The sequence below is a fragment of the Xiphophorus couchianus genome, chromosome 16 (genome assembly GCF_001444195.1).
Source record: "Xiphophorus couchianus chromosome 16, X_couchianus-1.0, whole genome shotgun sequence".
Taxonomy (NCBI): domain Eukaryota; kingdom Metazoa; phylum Chordata; class Actinopteri; order Cyprinodontiformes; family Poeciliidae; genus Xiphophorus; species Xiphophorus couchianus.
Window position 1 is genome coordinate 15,834,335 of NC_040243.1, and position 21,148 is coordinate 15,855,482.

At 42.8% G+C, this 21,148-nt stretch overlaps 2 protein-coding genes across 3 annotated transcripts; one reads left to right on the plus strand and one right to left on the minus strand.

Moving 5' to 3' along the window:
* The first annotated feature begins 415 nt into the window (after positions 1-415).
* dhrs7b (dehydrogenase/reductase (SDR family) member 7B) lies at positions 416-4,510 on the plus strand. Its single transcript, XM_028042327.1, has 7 exons — positions 416-543; positions 1,662-1,831; positions 1,912-2,030; positions 2,173-2,383; positions 2,776-2,868; positions 2,956-3,108; positions 3,243-4,510. Exons 2-7 carry the CDS (start codon positions 1,690-1,692, stop codon positions 3,446-3,448), a joined length of 924 nt encoding a protein of 307 aa, XP_027898128.1. The 5' UTR covers positions 416-543; positions 1,662-1,689; the 3' UTR covers positions 3,449-4,510.
* A 766-nt stretch (positions 4,511-5,276) lies between these two features.
* cramp1 (cramped chromatin regulator 1) lies at positions 5,277-20,799 on the minus strand. Of its 2 annotated transcripts, none has more exons than XM_028042326.1 (20): positions 20,656-20,799; positions 18,471-18,847; positions 15,969-16,168; positions 15,732-15,885; positions 15,187-15,270; positions 13,732-13,780; positions 13,552-13,637; positions 13,207-13,330; positions 12,136-12,217; positions 11,099-11,977; positions 9,906-10,086; positions 9,619-9,785; positions 9,448-9,522; positions 9,263-9,344; positions 8,974-9,084; positions 8,631-8,797; positions 7,691-7,877; positions 7,348-7,515; positions 6,905-7,050; positions 5,277-6,090 (listed from the first exon to the last, which is right to left on the minus strand). In XM_028042326.1, the coding sequence occupies exons 2-20, from the start codon at positions 18,844-18,846 to the stop codon at positions 5,977-5,979; spliced, it is 3,432 nt and encodes a 1,143-aa protein (XP_027898127.1). In that variant the 5' UTR covers position 18,847; positions 20,656-20,799; the 3' UTR covers positions 5,277-5,976. The 2 variants fall into 2 exon arrangements, with proteins under 2 accessions (XP_027898127.1, XP_027898126.1); XM_028042325.1 differs by lacking the exon at positions 20,656-20,799 and adding an exon at positions 19,236-19,396.
* Between the last annotated feature and the right edge of the window lie 349 nt (positions 20,800-21,148).

Here is a 21,148-nt window from a genome sequence, read left to right on the forward strand (position 1 = left end):
TTGGAGAGCAATTAAATTTCCTCCTAGGTTTAAAATGTAAAAACATTAGAATTTTGTTATGCGCACCCATTACCGCAGCAATGCCTCTATGCATTCTGGGAAACAACCTTTGAAAATTAGGGGAGGAATGGCGGGTTAATTATTTCTTAGTCTTTCTACCAAAACTATCTACAGGAAAATGTTGCAGTCCGCCAACCATTTATGGAGAGACAGTTGATCTGATATTACAGGTGAGCACAGCCTGTTCCAACCATGCAAAACATTAATTGGTCTTTGTGGGCAGCTAATCCACCAACAGACGAATAAGATAAACAAACGATTTGTTTTAAACTACAACAACAACAACAAAAAGCTCCCTTGCATCGAATAAATTCTTCATAAATGTCAGTGACGTGAAACTACCCTTCCCACGATCCTGCGCGGCAGCTGTGCGCAGACCGATCAGGCCCGTGGAGAAACATGCGGATTGTTTTCAACCAAACAGGAAGTGATCCGTTTTACTCGCACACACCTCGCGCTCTGTAGCCCTCGAAATCAATCCAGGTGAGTTTCTGACTAAGTCTAAGCTGACAAGCTATCGACTGTTGTCAAGCTTATTTGCAGCATTGATTATAGCTAAAGTTAGTGTTACTGTTTTACTCTGTAGAGATAAATTGACATGTGTGGGTTCATTAGAGTAGTACATGCCACTGTCACCATGTAATGAAAAGCCTGCTATACATTTCAGCATGTTAACATAATTAACAACAAAAACATGATCGCCACTGCTGCCGTTGATAGACTAAAGGTCTTTTGCTCTTCCTTTTCCAGTGACGAGTCAGACACCTTTTAGAGGGAAGACATTTTCTGATTCATGTTTTGAAATTGCTTTCTTAGTCATGTCCATCTGTTTACATCTTGCAAAACTGTGTCTCAAATGTGAAGTACTATACATTAAGTTGTGTTTATCATTATTATTATTAGTCAAATCAGCCTCTCGAGGCGCTAAGTCAGAAATCTTATTTTGCATAAACTTTACTGCTTCAGTTTTTCTTGAGGCAATTTGCCTTGAGTTGCAAAGTGACCCTCATCTTCACTTTGTTTTAGCTTTGTACTGAACAATACAGTACTTTGTAACAAAGTACTGTATTTGCATCATTTTTAATTGTCCTTTAAATGGCTCAGAGGGGGCGGAGGGGTGTTAATGAGGACAGAGCAGCATATATCTTCTTTTTTTTTAAAATTTTTACCCTGATTGAATTAGAAGCAGAATATGGTTTCCTTAAAAAGCGGGTGGTGGTTGAAATCATTCTTCTCCCACAAAGCATGGTTACTTCCAAGGGTGTGAGTGTTGTAATTACTGCTTTGCATCACAGAAAAGAATGTTTCTGGATGCCTAAAAATGCCCAGCTGCAGGCAGAGCATCTCCTAAAGATGGATGAAGTAATGCTTCAGGGCAGAGATTTTCCCCTGAATAGCAACTTTATGTTTATGCCCAATAAGGTACTCAGATTATATTGTAGAGGATTGGGTTGAAGTTCTTTTTAACCAGTGAAATTATGTATGCATGTCTTATTAGAAATTTGTCGACTTCTGTACAGCACTTTAGCACTTTGAGGCATTTCTTTGCTGGTTACTGCACTTTCAGTTCAAATAGATTAAATGCATTAATTTACCAACAGGAAGGGTTATCGTCAGACAAAGTGCACCATGGGAGGAGCAGTGCTTCCTCTGGTTATAGCAAGTGTGGGAGTGTTGCTGCTGTTCCAGATGCTTCTCCGCCTCAGACGGGGAGCATCCGTCCAGGGTGCGGTCGTGGTCATCACAGGAGCCAGTTCTGGGCTTGGAAGAGGTCAGCCTTTCATTCATTTTTACTTTAGGTGATCAGGACAAAGTCTCCTAACAATAGCTAACTTTTTTGTTATGGTGTAGAGTGCGCACGAGTCTTCCACACTGCAGGCGCTCGGCTTGTGCTGTGTGGAAGAGACGCAGCTCGCCTGCAAGAGGTGGTGCAGGAGCTTAGGGGAAACTCAGCAGACGGTCAGCGCCAGGTAGGCAGACGTCCACATAAAAAGGCAAACTGGTATAATTATTTTTAAAGTTTGTACTGTCGTTTTAGTGAGAGAGGGCAAAATTCTCTAATCTAGAGGGGAACAGTTTGATTTACCATCTTCGTTTTGTTCATCTTGGCAGACTTTCGCTCCCAGCACTGTTGTCTTCGACCTGGCCAAAGCAGACTCTGTGGGAAAAGCTGCCAAGGAGATCCTAAAATGTTATGGACATGTAGACGTCCTCATTAATAATGCAGGAATCAGTTACCGTGGCAACATACTGGACACCCACATGTCTGTTCAAAGAGATGTTATGGAAACCAATTACTTTGGTCCCATTTCTCTCACTCAAGGTTGGTAATGAGTTTGAGTGGATCACCTAAAATCCATTTAATTTTTACAGCTTGCATTTTGATATCAGACTGAATATGGAAGCAATTAGATAAATTTTTTTCTGCAAAAGGATTCATACCACTAACTTTTAATACACTAATTATTTTGGGGATGTTTATTTGCTAGATGAACACAAAGTAGGATGTAATTGTGAAATGGAAGAGCAATTTGTGATTTTTAAAAAAAATATTCCTGTAGAACAAAAAATTGGAAAAGTGTGACTTGTATTCATATTTATCCTTTGCTCAGTCGATACTTTCTAGAACCTAAACCCAGTTTGAAAGCAAACTCTTTAAGAGTAAGAAGCTGAAGAAAACTTTGTCCACATGAAGCACTATTGTTGTCTTTGCAGCTCTCCTGCCCTCCATGGTTCAGAGGTGCAGCGGCCACATCGTTGTCATCAGCAGCGTCCAGGGAAAGATAGGCATTCCTTACAGATCTGCTTGTAAGCATTTTTAGTTTTCCTCCTTCTGGACAATGTTATGTAAAAAAAATCACCAATATCTGTCTTTTTCTTAAATTATATGACCAGATGCAGCATCTAAGCATGCCACTCAGGCCTACTTTGACTGCCTGCGGGCAGAGATGGGACACCTGGGTATCCCAGTAACGGTGATCAGCCCCGGGTACATCAGAACCAACCTGTCGGTCAACGCTGTAACTGGAGATGGATCCATGTATGGAGGTGAGGCTTTCAAAGAGCAACCACTGCCTTATTGACCGGAGGAATAGATTTAAAAATATAGAGCAGCTGTCAAATGACTTAATGAAAGTATCTGAACTGTTTTTCTGTATCAACATGCTTTACAACTCATCCAGTTGTGGATAAAACCACGGCGTCGGGTTGGGACCCCAGAGATGTGGCACACGCGGTTCTGAAGGCCGTCCGTCTGAAGAGCAAAGACGTGGTTTTGGCCGGACCCCTGCCCACCGTGGCCATCTATCTCCGTACACTGTGGCCCACGCTCTTCTTCAAACTCATGGGGTCGCGGGCTCGCAAAGAGCAGAAACACAAAGACGAGTGACGCAGCAGCTAAAAGGGATTACGTACGAGTGAGTCGGGCCAAACTGGGACTCTGGACGCTCGAGGTCAAACGGATTTAAAGTGGACAGAGTGAGCTCTTTGGTAATTCTTCACACTGCTGGACCCGGTTCCGGGTCTCGCAGAAACCAGCGTGTTTTTTGCATATTGTGGGATTACTGTTAAAATGTTCTGGAACTGATCAGGTGAGGCCGGCTGCTTCCTGCTAGAAATGATGTCTAAGTATGACCAGAAATCTGTTTCAATGTCATTTGTAAATGCCACATCATTATTTATCATAAACAGAAGTATTAGAGGCCAAATTAAACAGGAGGTGATGTGATATCAACTGCTTGCAGTTTTGTTAAATGACTAAATAATCTGATCACAATGGATAAAAATCCTCCATGTTTTGGTTCTGACCCCATCTTTCAGGGATTCGTTTTAAACAAAAGTCATACTCTGTGCTTTTCAGACATTTTCTCCTTAAGGGAAACACTGTTTATCTCCATTTCCTGTTTAACCACAATAATGCATTTTTCAGCCTCCTGCATTCAGTACATTTCTGTTGACTTACTGTTATCTTCCAATGTGCATACAATTTGGAGGTGTGGGCGCACAGATCTATGGGGAAAACATGCTAGTCATACAACTATTTATTACTGCAAATTTGAATTGGTGTGGTGAGAAAGGCTTGTAGGTAAATGAACGTTTTTACATCTTAAAGTTCACCTAAATCAAAGGTGTTTTAGTATTTACGGCAGATCTATGGATCAGTGAAAAAGTTGAAACACTTGAAACTGCCATTAACATCCCACGACTGGGACAATTAGCACAAGAAACGACAAGCAGATGTTGCATCTATCTTTATACACTGAATAAAAACAGCTCTTACAAAACTTAAAACAGGTTTATCCTTTTAAGATGACACCTTAATATTAAGTTAAACAGAGAAAAACACTTTAAGAAATGTTAATAAATAGTCCAAATATCATTTTTTTCATTATGTTACACAGGCGCAGAGAATATTGGAATTAACATTTGTACAAATCCTTCAACAGAAAAAGACAAAACGTTCCAGATTAAAATACAAAACCTGCCATTTATTCCTTATACATATATAGAGTGTCACAAAATGAAGCTAATTTTTGATGTCCTCCACATCGCAGAGCTTCCACAATGTGAAGTCAAAGCCACTGAGGCGCTAAAAGAAACGTCTTCAAATTACTTTTGTGGAGTGAAAAAAAAAAAGCCGTCCTGCAGTTTGTACTCTTAACGTATGATGCCGCGCAGAAGATGTCCGCAAATATGAACCCTGAATGCACCAACTGTGGGCTCACAGCAAGATGCATGTTATAAAACACTGCATGGATAAAGAGGAACCTGTTATCTTAATTAGAGTGACATGATGTCAAAATACAAACAAGTTCAGAAGTCAATCTTGTTGATTTTAGCTATAGTGTTTTAGTATAATTTAGTAACAGTCAAAGGGGAATTAACCTTCAGGGAAAAAGGGGGGGAAAACCTTAAATTAAGTTAAGAATCTACTATGGCTTTAGTGTTTGATCCAGTTACATTCTTCTGACTGTTTGCTTTTACGCTGGGGGGGGGGGGGAAGAGAAGCACCACAGAAGTAGATAATCTCAATAGTCCAGGTGCGTCCATATCGGAAAAAGCATACAAAACCTGCACAATTCGTATAAAATAAAGCGCCAGCTAATGAAATGTAAAAAAATAAAATAAAAAGCTGAAATTTGTCTTTTCAGCTTTGTTCCAACAGCAAACCATCTGACAACTGACACTGCTATTTGAACATTTAGTTGTTTTTTTTATTGTGATCTGCAAAATACTGACAAAGTAGCTCATCTCATCTGATTCCAAGCCGGCAAGCTACAAAAATATCACCTAATTAACAAGCTGCCATTCGGTGAGCGACTGTAAGAAATGAAGCCAGGTTCAAACAGAGCGAGAAAACTTGAACTGATATGAAGAACGGGCAAAATGCAGAGCTCAACGACGGACGCCGTTGCTGGTTTGTGCTACACGTCTACAACTTAATTAGAGCGAGTACCTCATCGTGTTCAACCTATGACTCACTGCTAGATGTTAGAAAGAAAGAAATAAACCACACTTCAGGTTGGGCTCCTGCACATTTTGATGGATTTCCACATTTTCGGGGGTCGATGTAAGAGTAGAGAAACACACGAGACATACGGAGGCAGGTGAGAGAGACTGGTGGAAATAGTTTTGTTCGGACATGGCATAGTATTCTTCTAGAAGATGAGGCTGTGCTTTGTAAACACGGTGATTCATCTAAAGTGTATATGATTTTAAAGGGTGTGTTTTTCTTTCTTTCCTTTTTTCTTTCCTTTTACCTTAAAGAACAGTTCAGAGGAAACCAGAGTTCAGGTTTCTCTGTTATTATTGCACTTATACTCCAGGGCAGGGATGGCTTTGAGGGGGCTTTCAGGCTGTCTCCACGGCAATCCGAGGCGGAGGGACAGTCGTGCGTCCTCCAGATGGCTCTGTTCATCACGGAGGAGGTATGGAGGGCTCGGTGACGGCCAGCTCCTGAGCCAGGTCATTGAAGCGAGCAATGTAATCCACGCTGCTCTCGCTCATCATGCAGGCAAGCTGAGTGTCCATCTGCAATCACAACCATAAAAAAAAGAAAGAAAAAGAGTCCTGGAAAATCATTTTGAGTTCTACTTCCACAAATTACGATTACATTAGTAATCGATTATTCTGACAATTAGATTAAAAAATCGGCACATTCTGCAGATTTTTCATCTAGCCACAATCCTAGAAATACATAAAAAGTACACATGAACAATTCAATTCCTTTTTAAATAAGAAAATAGACATTTATTGCCTAAAATGCAATGACATGGCATTACTTTACTGTTTCTTTTTTTTTTTCCGAAGAGCGGCGCTAGTGGCTCGTATTTTTTGTACAGTAGGCAGACAGGAAGGAGGGTGAGGAGAGGGGGGAAGACATGCAGTAAAGGTCGTCGGGACCGGGAGTCGAACCCGCGACGTCCGCGTCGAGGACTAAGGCCTCCAAACGTGGGGCGTGCTAACCCCCTGTGCCACCACAGCACGCCCCGGCATTACTTTACATTTGATCAACTGTAGCAAAAGTGCATCTCCATCTAAAGACATACTTTTAACATCAAAATGTTTAAAGCTCACCCCGTTCTGCTTGCCTTAGCATCAATAGAGTGTAGGGGTAAATCCACTGATTTTTTTTTAGATTAATATTTAGATGGTAAAAAGTGCCTAAAGCACTGGTTAAATCATAAGTGATGAGTCACATTCACCAACAGTTTACAATACTCCTTCTGCCGGTTGTCACCACCTTTGTTCACACCGAGATGTGAGGAGACGGCTTGGGGAATGATTCCTCATCCTCAGTTAAAATGAGATGAGGAAGATTTTTATTTAAATTTTTTTTTTTTACCTCTGCCACGTCTGGAAGGCCACGGGACTGAAAGGAGTCATGGGAGTTGCAGTCCAGGAGACTAGGACCGAGCAAAGCGGTGCCGCTTGAGGGGCCAGAGGGGGTGAGGGTGGTCCGCCTGCTCTTATCAGGGGAAACCATGCTGGCTGGAAGAGGAAAAAGAAAAGTAAAGCAGGGGGGCTAGTGAATATTCAGAGCAGCAAATATGAGGAACAAAAATGTTTTTCTTTTCATCTTTGGCCATCGCAGCTGAGATTCTGTCTATGTTAAAGCATAAATACCTGAAAGCAAAGAGCTTTTTTAAAATTAAATTCAAATTGTTGTTCTGATTTTACAGCATGTTAGATTTAACTGACACGTTTCTAACCTTGTGGAAACACAAAAGGCTTTTTAAAAAGGAATAATTTATATATGAACTATAAACTATGAGCAGACAGGCTTACATAGGAGGCAGCCCAGCGTGGAGTCTGAAGAGTCGCTGGGGTACCACTGGGGGTCGTGGCTGGGCGACGGGATCCAGCCCCTGGACGGGATGACTGAGGGAGACGAGGCCAACAGCTTGGAGGGGTCACCGTTACCCAGCTTGGCTGGAGAGAGAGCAGCCTCTTCACCTGCAAGAATACACGATATGTTTTTATTACCACATCAATACCAAGCCAAATAAAAGGGGGGAAAACCAACAGCAGGAAAGATTCCTCAGATTTTATCACAGAACTCTGATGGTTCTCTCTTCTGCTGTAAATTATTTTTAAAGAGTCGGCATGTGGGAGTCTGAACGACACGCACCGTAGTTTGTTGAGTTAATGGCGAGCTCGATTATGGAGTCGCTGATGTGTGTTTGGGGCTCCCCAGGGGTGAGGGCCTCTTCAGGGGGGCCGGGCAGAGAGATGTCGAGGAGCGAGGCGACGCTGGGTGGGGAGAGGAGGGAGTCCCCGCTGCCTGCCCCGCCAGGAGACGGAGGCGGCAGACCATTCTGTGGAAACGATGAGCGTCATCATTCAGTCACGTGATAAAAACACACCAGATGAAACATCGTGGAGCAGGAGTTTCTATGGCGGGTCTCAACAGATCAACAGCTGAACTGTATGAGTGAGTGTTTCAAACCCCCAGTCAAGACTGTGACACATTTTTCATGTAAAAAGACTCCAAAGTGAATTTATAATTTATTATTTTTAAAATACAAAAAGAAACTGCTACTGACGCAATTTCTAGTCTTCAGGTTGGACGGACTGAGGGATGGGCGTATTATCCTAACCACATATATGTAGGATGAGCAAAAAATACTCAAGTTCACAATTAATTAAAAGTTAAGACATTTCTACAAAGGGTCTCATTTAAATCCAGAACTTGTATGAAACAGTAAATAAACAATAAACAAAGGTCAGGACGTAGGGCACAAAGAGAAGGGAGAAATGAAAGAACGTCAGGATCTAGGAAAGAAGGAAGTGAGATAGGATACAAGGGAAGAGAGACAATCTTCTACATAAAAAGTGCTCTAATCGCTGCAAAAGAAATATTATATTAGGATATTTATCAAGCAAACAACAAGCAGAGATTGAAAGTATTAAAGATTCTTCATATGTGCAAAATTCTTCAGTTCCATAATTTTAACCCTGAAGAGTATTTATCATGACTTGACATTAACCTATAAACACCTTTGCACCTGTCTGCACATTTATTGCATCAGTTCTTTAATGAGATCAACTGGATGGTGCTCGCTACGTACCACTGGGACATTTTGCTGGAGGAGCTGAGTGTCTGGTGCAGCATCAACAATGGGCGTTGCTGTGAGGACGGCAGCGTTGACAGCCAGAGAATCCAAGTCCCGGCAGGGGCTGCCCGGGATGATGCCTGCGGACTTCGCTGCCAGGTCGATGGCACCCGAGAGAGCGTCTATCAGGAATACAGAGTGCACCACATTTCAGCATTAGCATGAGGATATGAGTGGGAACTGCAAGTAGTGTCAAGACTCAGCAATACAACCCCAAAATGGGGGGGGGGGGGGGGGGGGGGGAGAGAGAGATAAGGAAGTCATGCTGTGAAATAAATTGTTGAATGAAAATTTGTACTGGAGAGCTGGCTGGGTGCTGCTGAGGTGGACGCAGAAGGTGAAGTTTTGGTCACGGGAGGGCGGGAGGACGGAGCCAGGCGAGTGTTGATTGGCCGGAAGGATCCGGTTCCTGGGGAGGAAACAGGAAGTGACCGAGCAAGCACTTAAAGTTGTTGTAGTAAAAGAGGAAATCGAGCCATTTATTTAACTGCGATGTAAAAAATATGCAGTTTTACCCATCAACGTCCAAGAACTGGAAATATAATTACAAACATAGATCACTATGAGGAAAAACGTGTCTGAAGTACCAGTAGCAGAGGAGTTGGAGAGAATGGAGAAGGAGCAGACGTGCTGAGGAGTGTCTCCTGTCGTCCTGGGCAGAAGGGTTCGCTGTGAACCACAAAAAATGCACAAAATTAAGATTTTAAGTGACCAATCAGGCTCATTTTTACTGATTTATGCAGAAATATTGAGCTGGTCTTTCCATCAATACCTGAACTACGAGAGGTTTCCGAAACTGTCTATTCCGAGGTTTTCTCTGTCTGGAAAGAAAAAGATCTGACTGCATCTGGAAGAAAAGATCACCCGGGTCGGTATTGGGCGTAGAGAACGAATGAAGACATCATATAACGGGATGTCGAAGTGATGCGTTGCTCGCTCTTACGCTGATGGAGTCCAGCTGCTGCCTGAAGGCTAGCTGGGCCTCCTTGTTGGGGGAGAACATCCGGCTGTGCCGCGAGCTGTTGGGGGGCAGCGTGGTGGGAACGGCGAACACGCTGCCCTCGCCGTCGCCAGGCGATCCCAGCAGAGACCGAGGCAGGTTCCGCCCACCTGGGGAGGTGAGGAAACAAAACATTGTGAGTAAGTGTGCTTCCTGTCTCCGACAACTGTTAAGTTCCTAGTCGGCTCCAGATATAGTTGGCATATTGGTGCCACAAAAGTCAGAAATACCAGAGGCAGCAGCTGCGTTTGGCGGGTGGGTCCTGGCGCCCCGAACGGACGCCTGCTGCCGGCCGAAGCTGGGGCTGCGGACGCCTGCGACCGGACTCTTCCCTGGAGACGTTAGCGTCTGGTTCTGCTCATCCGGACCAGCCTTAAGAGGAGACGTGGCGGTGGAGCACACCTCTGGAGCCTGCGGATCAAAAATGCAAATCAATACTAAATGTTATTACCAATTTAGGTGTTCTACTCCACACACGTATCTGGGAAAACTAAGGCATTTTTATTCACGTTGGCCTTTCATCCACATGGAAACTCAGTTTAATATCACTAAAAACGATTATTTATACAAACTCTGACTGAAGTGGAGATTTGAGAAAACTCTATATTTGTGTTTGTGTGTACATGGGAAAATTTAGGGTGCCTGCGACAAACAATGTGTCAATATATCCACATACTTACTTGTGTTTTATTAACTTTACATTCTAATACTCTATTCAAAAGTAGTTCAACATATATGTCTTTCCATACAAATGGCTCTCTTGGAGCCATGTTTAATTCCTAACAGGAAGTAGTGGTGCTTTGAAGCAATCTGATTGGCTGACATTCTTTAGCTTTGTGCTACACTGCCCCCTATGGGTTTGGCATGGTTAAAGAAACGCTCAGGGGCAGATTTGTGCAGATTCATGTGGATGAAAACTTCTGAAACCAATCCTGTGTGTACAATATATTTTTTAAAGAATGCGGTGAAGATATTAGTGTTTTTAAAGACCTGGCTGCGTGTGGACAAGGTATAAGATCATTAACAACATAAACTTTTCTGGTTTGTGTTAAACCTTTAAAATTTTAAGAGTTTTAAGAGTTAGTGCTCCACAATAGCACTAACTCTTGTGTTGGTGGTCTTGAAATCCTGAAGCATGAATAAATACTTTGTGATGAAATGAAAGAAATCAAATTAATTAAGATTGAGATGGCCATAGTTGTGCTCAGTACTGTTACCCTAAACTTTGTTTTTAAGGTTGATCCAATTTCCTCTTTTAAATCATTCTACATCCAACCTTTTATCCCTGCATCTCCAGCACCTCAACTCTTTGCTGTTAGTAAGGCCACACACACTTCTGTCTAGAAAACATCTGATTAACTTTAACCTTAAATACAAACACTAACTATAATGTATAAAGGTTGTTGCATGTTTGGATCCTTACCAGAGGTTTAGGGTTGATCTCGGTGGAAACCAGCTTCAGCAGGCAGCGTAGAACCCTGTGTGTCCTGTTGGGTTTGGGCGTCTCTGGCGCTTGCCCGTTCTCCTGGTTGCTGGAAGGAACTGCGGCCGGCTGCCACTCGTACTCCAGCTGCAGCTTCCCCGGCTTCCCGAACATCAGATAGAGCTCGGCCAGGGTGACGTTCTCGGCGTCGCGGGCGCTCCAGCCCTCATCTCTGATCTGTTCCACGCTGCGTTCTTTAGCCGGCGGTGCAGCACCCTGCGACGCATTCTCCTCTAAGCTGGTCACCGCAGGTTTCGCTGACGGAGCCTGGGTTAAATCTGAAGAGCCGCCCGACTGCTGCTCCTCTTTGCACTGCTCTGATTGGGTTTCTGCACCACCGTTGACCTCCAGGCCAGTCTCTGTAGAACCCGTCCCATTGCCCTCTTCTGTCTGCTGACAGGAGACAGAAACAAACAGAGGTTTCTTCTCCTCTACCTTTCCGGAACCGTCCGGAGATGGTTCGGGGTTGGGGGGCTCAGTCCGGCGGCCGTCAGCTTGGATGGCCGCTGAAGCGTTGACAGCGGCAGCAGTGGAACCTCCCCGTCCCGATTTGCTGCCACTCCGCAGAGGCGGAGCACTTTGGATGCCCAGGATCTGGACCGCTGGCAGCTCCTTGGCATTGGGTCGGCTCTTGCCGCTCTCTAACCAATGGACGGTGCAAGAGGCCTTGGAGTGGACCACCCGAGCCACGCCAGGCAGCATGGTCAGGGTGCTGCTCTCGGCAGGAAACAGAGTGAGCTCCTGCTGATGAGCTTTGCTGGGGGAGTCCAGGCTGCTGCTGCTGCCCTCTAGAGCCTCCCTCTCCATGAGACTCTTCAGCTGGAGAATCGGCGTTAAGGACAACAAACGGCACCACAGATTAAAAACCAACTCTGGGATCTTTAGCGCGTTGAGGCAAAGCCGTCATGGTGGAAGCAGGCTTTTCATGACCAGCCTCCAAAATGGAGTGCAAACAGTGACAGTATTTTCTAGGATACAATTCGCTGGTCTTGGTACGCCCACTTCTGTTTGAGATACTCGATGAGGCAGGAGACTTTCCTGTGGAGTTCCACCACCATCCTGTGTTGGAAAAGACAAAACAAAACATTTAGCTGGTGGTTTTCCAGTTGATGCAATAAAGAAAGCCTCTTTTACATAATAGATTTTTACACACATGACACAGTCGATCCCAAAGTCATTCAGACCTCTGGCAGATTTACGTTTCAAATTATTTTCATTCAACCAACAAGTTTCTTTTTGATCGGAAATAAAACAAGGGTGTCTATCAATTGTATTTACATTTAATAATAATAAGTTATTAATAATTTCACCAAACATGAGGAAGCGGCATTCAGTTTCTACGACCCACAAATCTGGATAAACTTGCAAAGATCCTGAAACACTGAGTTTCTTTAAATCAAGGCTAAAAACCCACCTGTTTAGAGTCGCCTTTGGTTAGTAGGAAGTGGAATATTAATTGACATATTTAATGAAAACATGACATTTAAAATTGGAATATCACATCACAATTAACAGAAATAAAAGAAAATATCCATCTGTGTGCAACTAATCTATATAATGTGTCTTACGTGAACCACAAAGTTCCAAAAATAAATATGTTTTTCAATAATATTGAAATTTATTGAATGGGTTGGAATAATTGTAGAAAAATTGTTCTATTAAATCATTAAACAATGAGGCAAACATGCCTATGATTACTGTACGCAAATATCTAAATGGAGACGAGTGTTACTGTAACCTCAGAAGCGTGCTACAGCTGCAGTCAGGGAACATCTGAAAAACTAGGTGGAAATATTCAAACAGGAAATCAAACCGCTTCCTTTTCAAAAGAAAAAAGAAAAAAAAAAAAAGGGTGATGAATCACTGAACTTCTCAGCTGGAAAATTTAAACAGAAACGTTTAAGTAAACGACACCAGTCATGTTACCTTTCTCTCATTACGAATTACAGAAATGAGAATTAAATAGTAGCGGGGCAACGTGACTCTAGATGTAACATATTGATTTATATAAACTTTAGGATAATATGTATTTTTTTAACACCTCCTACCTGAGGCGGGGATTGTAGGCTAAGCTCTGAACACGGGCCCAGGAGTGGTTACTGCGAGGTTGAAGCTCCACTGCCACCTTCAGAGGGAGACGAACCGGCTTCTGATCTTCTTCATCGCTCACCCCTGCAGAAACAGGAACGAGTGGCAGAAACGAACACAACTTTTTATACACCTGGAGAATGAGAGCGGCCAGACAATTACTAGTATTTCATCCATCTGGTGTCATGTAGACAAAAATTGTAGTGGGAGTTCTGTTTTTATTTTTCATTTTGAATGATTGTTCTAACTATTCTTATAAACCACCTTTTGATGACGTTTGGCATGTTTGGCGTTTGCATGCTCACCGTCTGGATCGCAGAGTTTCTTCAGTGCTCGACACATGGGGGCTTTGATTCGGAGGTTTCTCCCCTTGGAGCGCACGGTGGTGGCTCTACATAAACAGAAATTGTTGTTTTGTTTTTTGGGGGGGCTTTTTTTGTAAAAGTTAATTTAACTACTTGTCAATTGTCTTGATGAATCCTTACCCCTGCTGGATGAGTTCATTCAGCTTTGCCACGTTCTTCTCATCCATCACTGTCAAATGCAAAACAACAAACCAGAGAGCTAGTTATGTCATCGTCCCAGAGGCGTGGTAGTCCCACGTGACAGATTTAATCCCATCCCTCGTGTCCCAGCCTAATGAATCTAACAAACACATCCCCTGATTTTATTGGGATTTTATGTGATAGACCAACACAACGTAGAGCATAATTTTATGTAATAATCCATGGTTGTTCAGAAAACTTGAGCGTGTTTCCTGACTAAGTCCTAAAGACATTGGTGACTGTTGCTTTTCCAGTAACACTGGCTCCCCATCGTTTTCTAGAGCAGTGCATGGACAAGCAAGAGCTTCTGTCTAAGAACTTTTAGGCAACGTTTTACACAGCAGGAATGTGCGACCCAAAATTGACCCAATTTGTATCTTTTCGCCCCCCAAAAATCCTATTGGTAATACTTCCACATGTGGTTTTAAATCAGACAAGTACGCGATTGTTTTCAAAAGTTTGACCCAACTTTTGCCTCACTGACACGGAAGAAGCCAGACACAATAAACCTGGATATAAAATAATGCCTAAAATTAAATAATGAAAGTAGTCAGTGTCACTTGCCAATCCCACCAGTTTGACTACGAATCCAACCAGACTTCTCTACAGAAGTTGCAGTCAATGCTCCACAAAAGGCGTTCACAATCAGTTGTGGTTCCTTTCTATTAGCTTCCTTCGTCTTCTTATGATTTTGTGACCAAACAGTCAGCTCTGAATAAAATCGATCCATAGACAGCTTCTTCTGTACTTTTATTTGTGTAAACAGTGTGCTGCTGTGTAACCTTCGTTTTTTGTGCATGCGAGTTGTTTTGGAGTCACAATCTGTAAAGTCTGATTGTGGTCGCATTATTCAGTAGTAGTATGAACAAACATGCAAAAGAAAAAGTCTGATTTTTTGCAAAAAATTGGAATTGCGCATCAAGACCTGCTGTGTGAACGTAGCGTTAGCTCTTTATGTCGCTAGCCTGTTGGCTGTCTAAATTACCGGGTAAATTAAAAGGAGATTTTTACCACTGTTGCTCCCCCCCTTTAGTCTGTTAAAGGAATCACTTCTTATTTCTCTGATTAGTACTGTCCTTGGTTTGCAGTACTTCCACACTCTTTCCATGCTGCTAGATTGAATATGAGACTAATTTAGGCAAAATCTATTTATTAATTAGGCGCCTGCTAAAAGCGACAGCTTGCAGCAGATTTTATTCAGGAGTATCATAGTACGGGGGCCGACAGTAGATACAGATGTTATTGTTTCCTTTTCCTTCCACCTCACACTCAGGTGCTGCTTTGTGTTGGTCTATTACATAATCAATCAAAATTAACTGAAGTCAACGTGAAACAGCTGAAGAGTTGCAGATACTTTTGCAAGGCGCTGTAACATGAAGAACGGTTTCCACTTACGTCCTCCGACTTTTTTGCGCAGCTCAGCGTAGCAGATGAGGCCGTACAGCTCTTGGGACGATTTTTTCAAAACACGGGAGTAAACTGAAAAGAAAACAGGGTACACATGTCACATGTGTGAAGCGACTGGGACTGCGTATGCTACGCAAAGATAACCCAGCCATAACACAGAGAGGACATGACTTCAGCCTTATCTGCTAAACCTCTTTATCTTGTGCTTAAAGGGAAGTCTTGCCAAAGAGAATAAATGCCATTCAGAAGATGTTAAATGGATTTATGTTTAATTTATGTGCTGTAAAAGGTCTCATTAAAATAAAATGCAGGTTCCCCACTCATAAACATTGAGGACCCCCCAAGCAGAAATCAGGAAACTCGACCTCGCCCTTGTTCTCTTGCTGAATGTAACAACATTGCGTCCAAGTGACAAACAGCTCCAATTGAATGGCTCCAGCAGCCATAACAGGTCAGATATGATGACAAAACATCCTCCAGATTTGACCGGCTCCCTGTCAGATCCAGCGTTTGTGGATGAAAGGGAATCTCACCGTTGGCAAAGTCGATGTGTTTGGAGATCTTGTGCCAGGTGCGGTAGTAAAAATGGCGGACCTGCTCTTTGTTCTTCACCATGTTGGCTGGCTTTCCCCTCTTTCTGTACTTCATCGCAATGTTGTTCTGGATTGCCTCGAAATCCTTCCCGTGCTGCAGGACAGGAAGAGCGACGATGAGTATAAAATGGAAATCACGTGTGGGATTCGCAAAGTCCTCTTGGTGCAAGTTCTCACCTCATAGAGCCCCTCGAAGAAGCTGTTTTTGTCCTCCGCACTCCACGACTCCCACTGCCGACGGGCTCTCTTCTGATTCCCACCTTGCTCCTCTTTCTCAGCAGACCCCTGGGCCCCCTTAGGCGTCTTGGAAACGCCTCCTGTGGAGCTGGCCACAGATTGTCCCACTGCCCCGTGGGAAGAGGAACCATTTTCTGCCCCTGTGATGCACAGAAACAGAGCGAAACTAAATTGGTATTAAGACAGAAAAGTGCAGATCAACTTAAGAACACCAGAATATTTAGGTTAAGCCGCCTGTCTGACTTTTAAAGCATAAAATCAACTATTTTCACGACGAAGGTGATTTGGAGGATGTTAAAATGAATGCCCACTAAGCCACAGACTGTCATTACAGCGTCCAACCTGCAGAGCTTCACATCTCTGTGGCTGAGCTCTGGCAAGCAGGCAGGAAAAGCAATCAATCCCCTCTGCCAGGCCTGTGGTGAACTGGTCCAAAAGCAACCGCGTCGCATGGTGGGCTCCACTGGCCAAATTTTTACCCGAGCACAACGCCAGGTGTCATTAAAGTACGCACTATCTCAGTTCAAGTTTCAGAACTGTGACGTTACGCAAACTAGATTTCAGCAGAAAAGGGGGTTCATTTCCTAAAGCGAATGTGTTTGAATGCAAGCAGGCAGCGGCTAAGAATAGCTCTCTTCAAAAACAGATGTGCACGACTAGATCAATAAGAATTATTGTGGCTGAAAAGTCAAACAAATACGTGTAAGAAAATAGCAGCTTTTTTCCTCAACCAACAGTAAGTGGAGGAAAGCCATCAGTCAAACTTGTTAAAGCAAACCAATTCTTCTCACTCGAAACATTTAATTCAGTTTAATCTGAAGGGCCAACACTTTTAGAGTTGCTTTTAAAAAGAAAAATATGACCAGAGCCAAAACAAACCTGCCTTTTTTCTGAACTATTTCCTATATGGCAGCAGCTCAGTGCCAGGATCTCAAATGCACAGAAGCTGGATTTTCCTGCACATATTTACTGGTGACAAAAATCGTCCTCATTGGCACAAATCAAATTGCTAAAATCTGAATTTAATTAGCATGAGGAAGGAAGCCTGATAAATAGCTATTAGTAATCCGATCCAAACAGAAACCCTTACGTTTGCTACAGAAAGTAGCCGAAACTTGGCTGTCCTTAAAAAAAAAGACTCCATTTTGACTCTAATAATCAGCTAAAGTGTTCAATCAATAATTTATGTATAATGCATTCAATTTCAACATGCCAAACAATAAATTTGCCCAGATGGAATTGATTTTTATTGTCCTAAGTGAAGGAGATACTGAAACTCAGGGACAGTGACAATAAAAAAAAAAAAACACAAGTGCAGGAAATGTGGGTTAATTAATGATAAGAAATGTAATATTGTCCAAAATGATGTTCAGCCCCAGCATTACTGCACCGAATTTCACCATAGTTACTGGCAACAGTGATGGTCGGACTGATTAAATCATTCACAAAGGCATAAAAGTATCCACAATAAAAACACACCTGATTGCTGCTGCTTTTTGTTGACCTGTGTGAAACGTGAAATACAAACACACAACTGGCAACATCAAATCTGAAATAATGGACTGCTGCGACAGGCTGAATCAGTGGATCGAAAAGTAGATGGGATGTTTCCACGGAAATGTAATCATCTTTTTTAAAATCGTTGAAAGAAAAAAAAATAATGCTTTTTGTACACTGCCATTTGTACCAACACACAAGGTAAAAACCATGTGCTTGAATAGTCAGCCACCTCATTGAAATCCAGGAGGAAGATGGGAGACAACAGAACCAGCAATGCAGATGAGCTGAAGGTCGCTGCTAAAGCGACCAGGGCTTCCTCAACTCTTTTGATGCAGTAATTCATGCAACAACAAAAAAAAAGCAGTGGCGAGCAAGCACTGCCTACATGGACGCACTCTTCAGTTGGCTAAAATTTCTTCACAAGAAAGATTATGTAATGTTCTATTTTTAAGATAAACTGCATTTCTACTAAATAAACATGCATAATGTAATAAGAGCTTCTCCAAGATGAAAATTCAATTACCGACATAAAATAGTCTGATTTATTTAGCTGTACTTTTCTTTTCATGTTCTTGCAAAAAAAAAAAAAAACAATATGGTTTCTGCAGCTTTATGGAGGTGTGTTAACGGTGCCATTGTTGTCTGTTTCTGGGTAAGTGTGACTGTAAATAGTCGGGGAACAACCTGATAGAAATGTGAGTTCTGGTCTCTCCTGCTTTTTAATAGAATGATGTTGCAACTTAAGCTGGAGCTGCCAGAAGTGCAGCCAGAGTTAAACCCTGCAAGTGTCTCGGGGTTAGAAAAGCAACAAAAACACGCTCAGCTTTAGACATCAAAGATAAACAAACTACACACACTGCGACACGACTAAAAGTGGGAGCAGACCGCCTGCTAATCCAGCCTCTGCCCACTTTTTTTATTTGGACCGATCAGCCGCTGTACCTTTCGATTTTGCCCCGCCGTGTCCATTGATGGTGGATCCGATTGAATCCTTCCGTATCCGTTTGCTGGGAGGTCGGACGCTCGATCGCAGAAAATGATGCTGGTCGTGACACGGAGGGGTGGATTCCGCGGAGCTCTGGGGCTGCTGGTTCGAACCCGCTCCGGTCCGGTTCGGCGGGGATCCGGGGAGGACCGGGGCCGGACCGGAGCTGGGACCCGTGGCTGATGGATTAAGAATTTCCACTCGCTCCTCTCCCTTTGTACTGCGCTCGTCGCTCGCCTGCTCTCCGCTCTCCTCCTCGTCGCAGCCTTCGAGCTTTCTGGTCGGATTCGGCTTCCTATCGACACCGATCCCCTCCCTGGAGCCCAGTGTCATGCTGCCAGGGACACATTCAGAGGGAAATTTGTTCAATTAGGAGCGAAGCGTCGGGCAAAATTAACTTCTAAAGACGACGGTCACTGTCTCTCAACATGGCCGCCGCTGTTTGTTTCAAATCCCCTCTTCGGTCCCGTCAAAACAACGCAAAATTTCTAAATTAATCAAACTGAAACACATCGAAATCAGCAACGGAAGCCGTTTGGCGACTGGCGCGGGTGTTTTACCTAGAATCTTTCGCCTTAAACGTGCAATGATATCGCAGAAAATCAAACTAAATTCAAAACGCGAGCGCTTTTCAGTTTAGCGCCCTGCAGAAACGACGACGAGAGGAGCTCCTCGCTGCATTCGACCTCTAAATAAAGTGCTCATCTCAACCCCGTTTTTACCCATTTTCGAGCTCTTCGGAGGTGGAACACGTCTTCCTTCTCTTCACCATGAGTCCGACCGCTTTGCTTGGCAATCGCCGATCAAATTGAGCATAATAAAGCCGAAAGCGATCCCTCTGCTGCCTGCCCTCTTCTTGCTCCTGCTTCGACTGAGCTGAACTCTGCGCAGTTCAACTGTTTTCTATCAGCAACAACATAACTCAACGAGCTCCCCCCCCCCCCTGCAATAACAAATGCAAATAAAAGATAACTTCCAAATTTAATATATGCATCTTCAGATGTGGATGAGCAATTTCCTAAAGCTCCAGTCAGCCGCGCCCGTTTAAAATGAGAAGTATACATAGTTACACTAACATGACTGCATACAGACTTGACAATACGTTACAATCGCCTGCAGAAGTTATATCAGCAATACTAATTATTTATTGCACATAGTTCAGCTTTAATGCATAAATTTACTGCTTAGTATTGCCCTACTTATATTTAATACATTGCTCAAATGGACGCCAATCAATCTTTGTGATCGCGAATTAAACATTAAGTCCAAACATTTGACCCTTGGATGACAGTGTAACGATAAGAAAAATCAGTTCTCTCATTCTGTGTAATCTTCTGTAATCCTGTACTATATTACCCAAGCTGTGCAGTACAAATTGCAGTAAAAAATAAATAGAAACAAATGAATATATATCTAAAAAAAATATAAAAAAAATGAAACATGCCTAATCTGAAAATGAAGAGGCAGCACATTCTTTGTAAGGTGACACAAAATATTTCAAACCCTCCAATGTATCCCACCTTACAGCTCACTCTACGGTTGGTCAGGTACAAAACACAACTCTGGTCATTCACAGGGTCAAAAACTGTTTATATATTTTTTTTATATGAACTTATGATACAATATCTTCCTGTATTGTATAACAGTTGCAACAAAGGCAGAGGTGCGCGCCAATAATTGCGTGTTTCACCACTTTTAAACCTTCATAAAAAGGTAGTCGCATGTCAGCAAAACACTCACACAAAGAAAGCGAACGTTATCCCACAGAGTTAAAAACATTTTTCATCGCTGACATGCAACTATTCAGTGAGCTTTGAGCTTCTTATATTCTCTCAACAGATTTGCTTTTGTAATAAAATGCTAATAAACACACAGAAGAATTGTAGTTCTGTAATAATTAGCTGTTCGCATGAATTGTTCTTTAAATGGGCATCGAAAAACATTTAGAAAAGAACTCTCAACATGCATAAGTTGCTACCTAGCATAGCTGCTAAATGCTGTTAGGTTAGCTAACGTTAACGCCAAGTCGTTGAAACACACTAAGATGTTGCTAAACCGCCTAACTAAAAAAAATACAGTTTTAAAAAATAGATCCCAACCGTGTTAGTTTTGTAATAACACGCAGCTGAGTCGAAGCATTACCTGAAGTTGAAGCTTCCCAATGGTATTCCTGACCGAGAGGGAGGCTAGCATTGCTAACCGTCTGCAACCTGGTGCCGATGACAGCTCCCTGGGAGGCGCGGAGTCCCGCCTACTACAACTCAAAACAAAAGCCGTGATTGGTTCACTGTTTAGGAGGGCGGCGGTTTGAAAGCCAACTGACAGCAAGATCCGCCAACCGCTGTTGAGACAAGACTCACAAAAGAACCAATTGTGTTTTTCTTCCTGTCATGCCCCGTGAATTGTCCGATCAGAAACTTTGAAGATCAAAAGCGGTTTTTACTCTTTTGATTCCAATCGTGTTGTATCCCAACATTTTATAGAATAAATTGCAAATTAATTTTTTTTTTTCTTCCAGAATTACTTCCTCCCAAATTGACTTTTGACCACCAAAAATTCAACGGGTGGAATCTGGGGGATATGTTTGAATTTTTTATCGGCGTATCCCAAAAAAAACGCAGACGGAAGAGTAGTA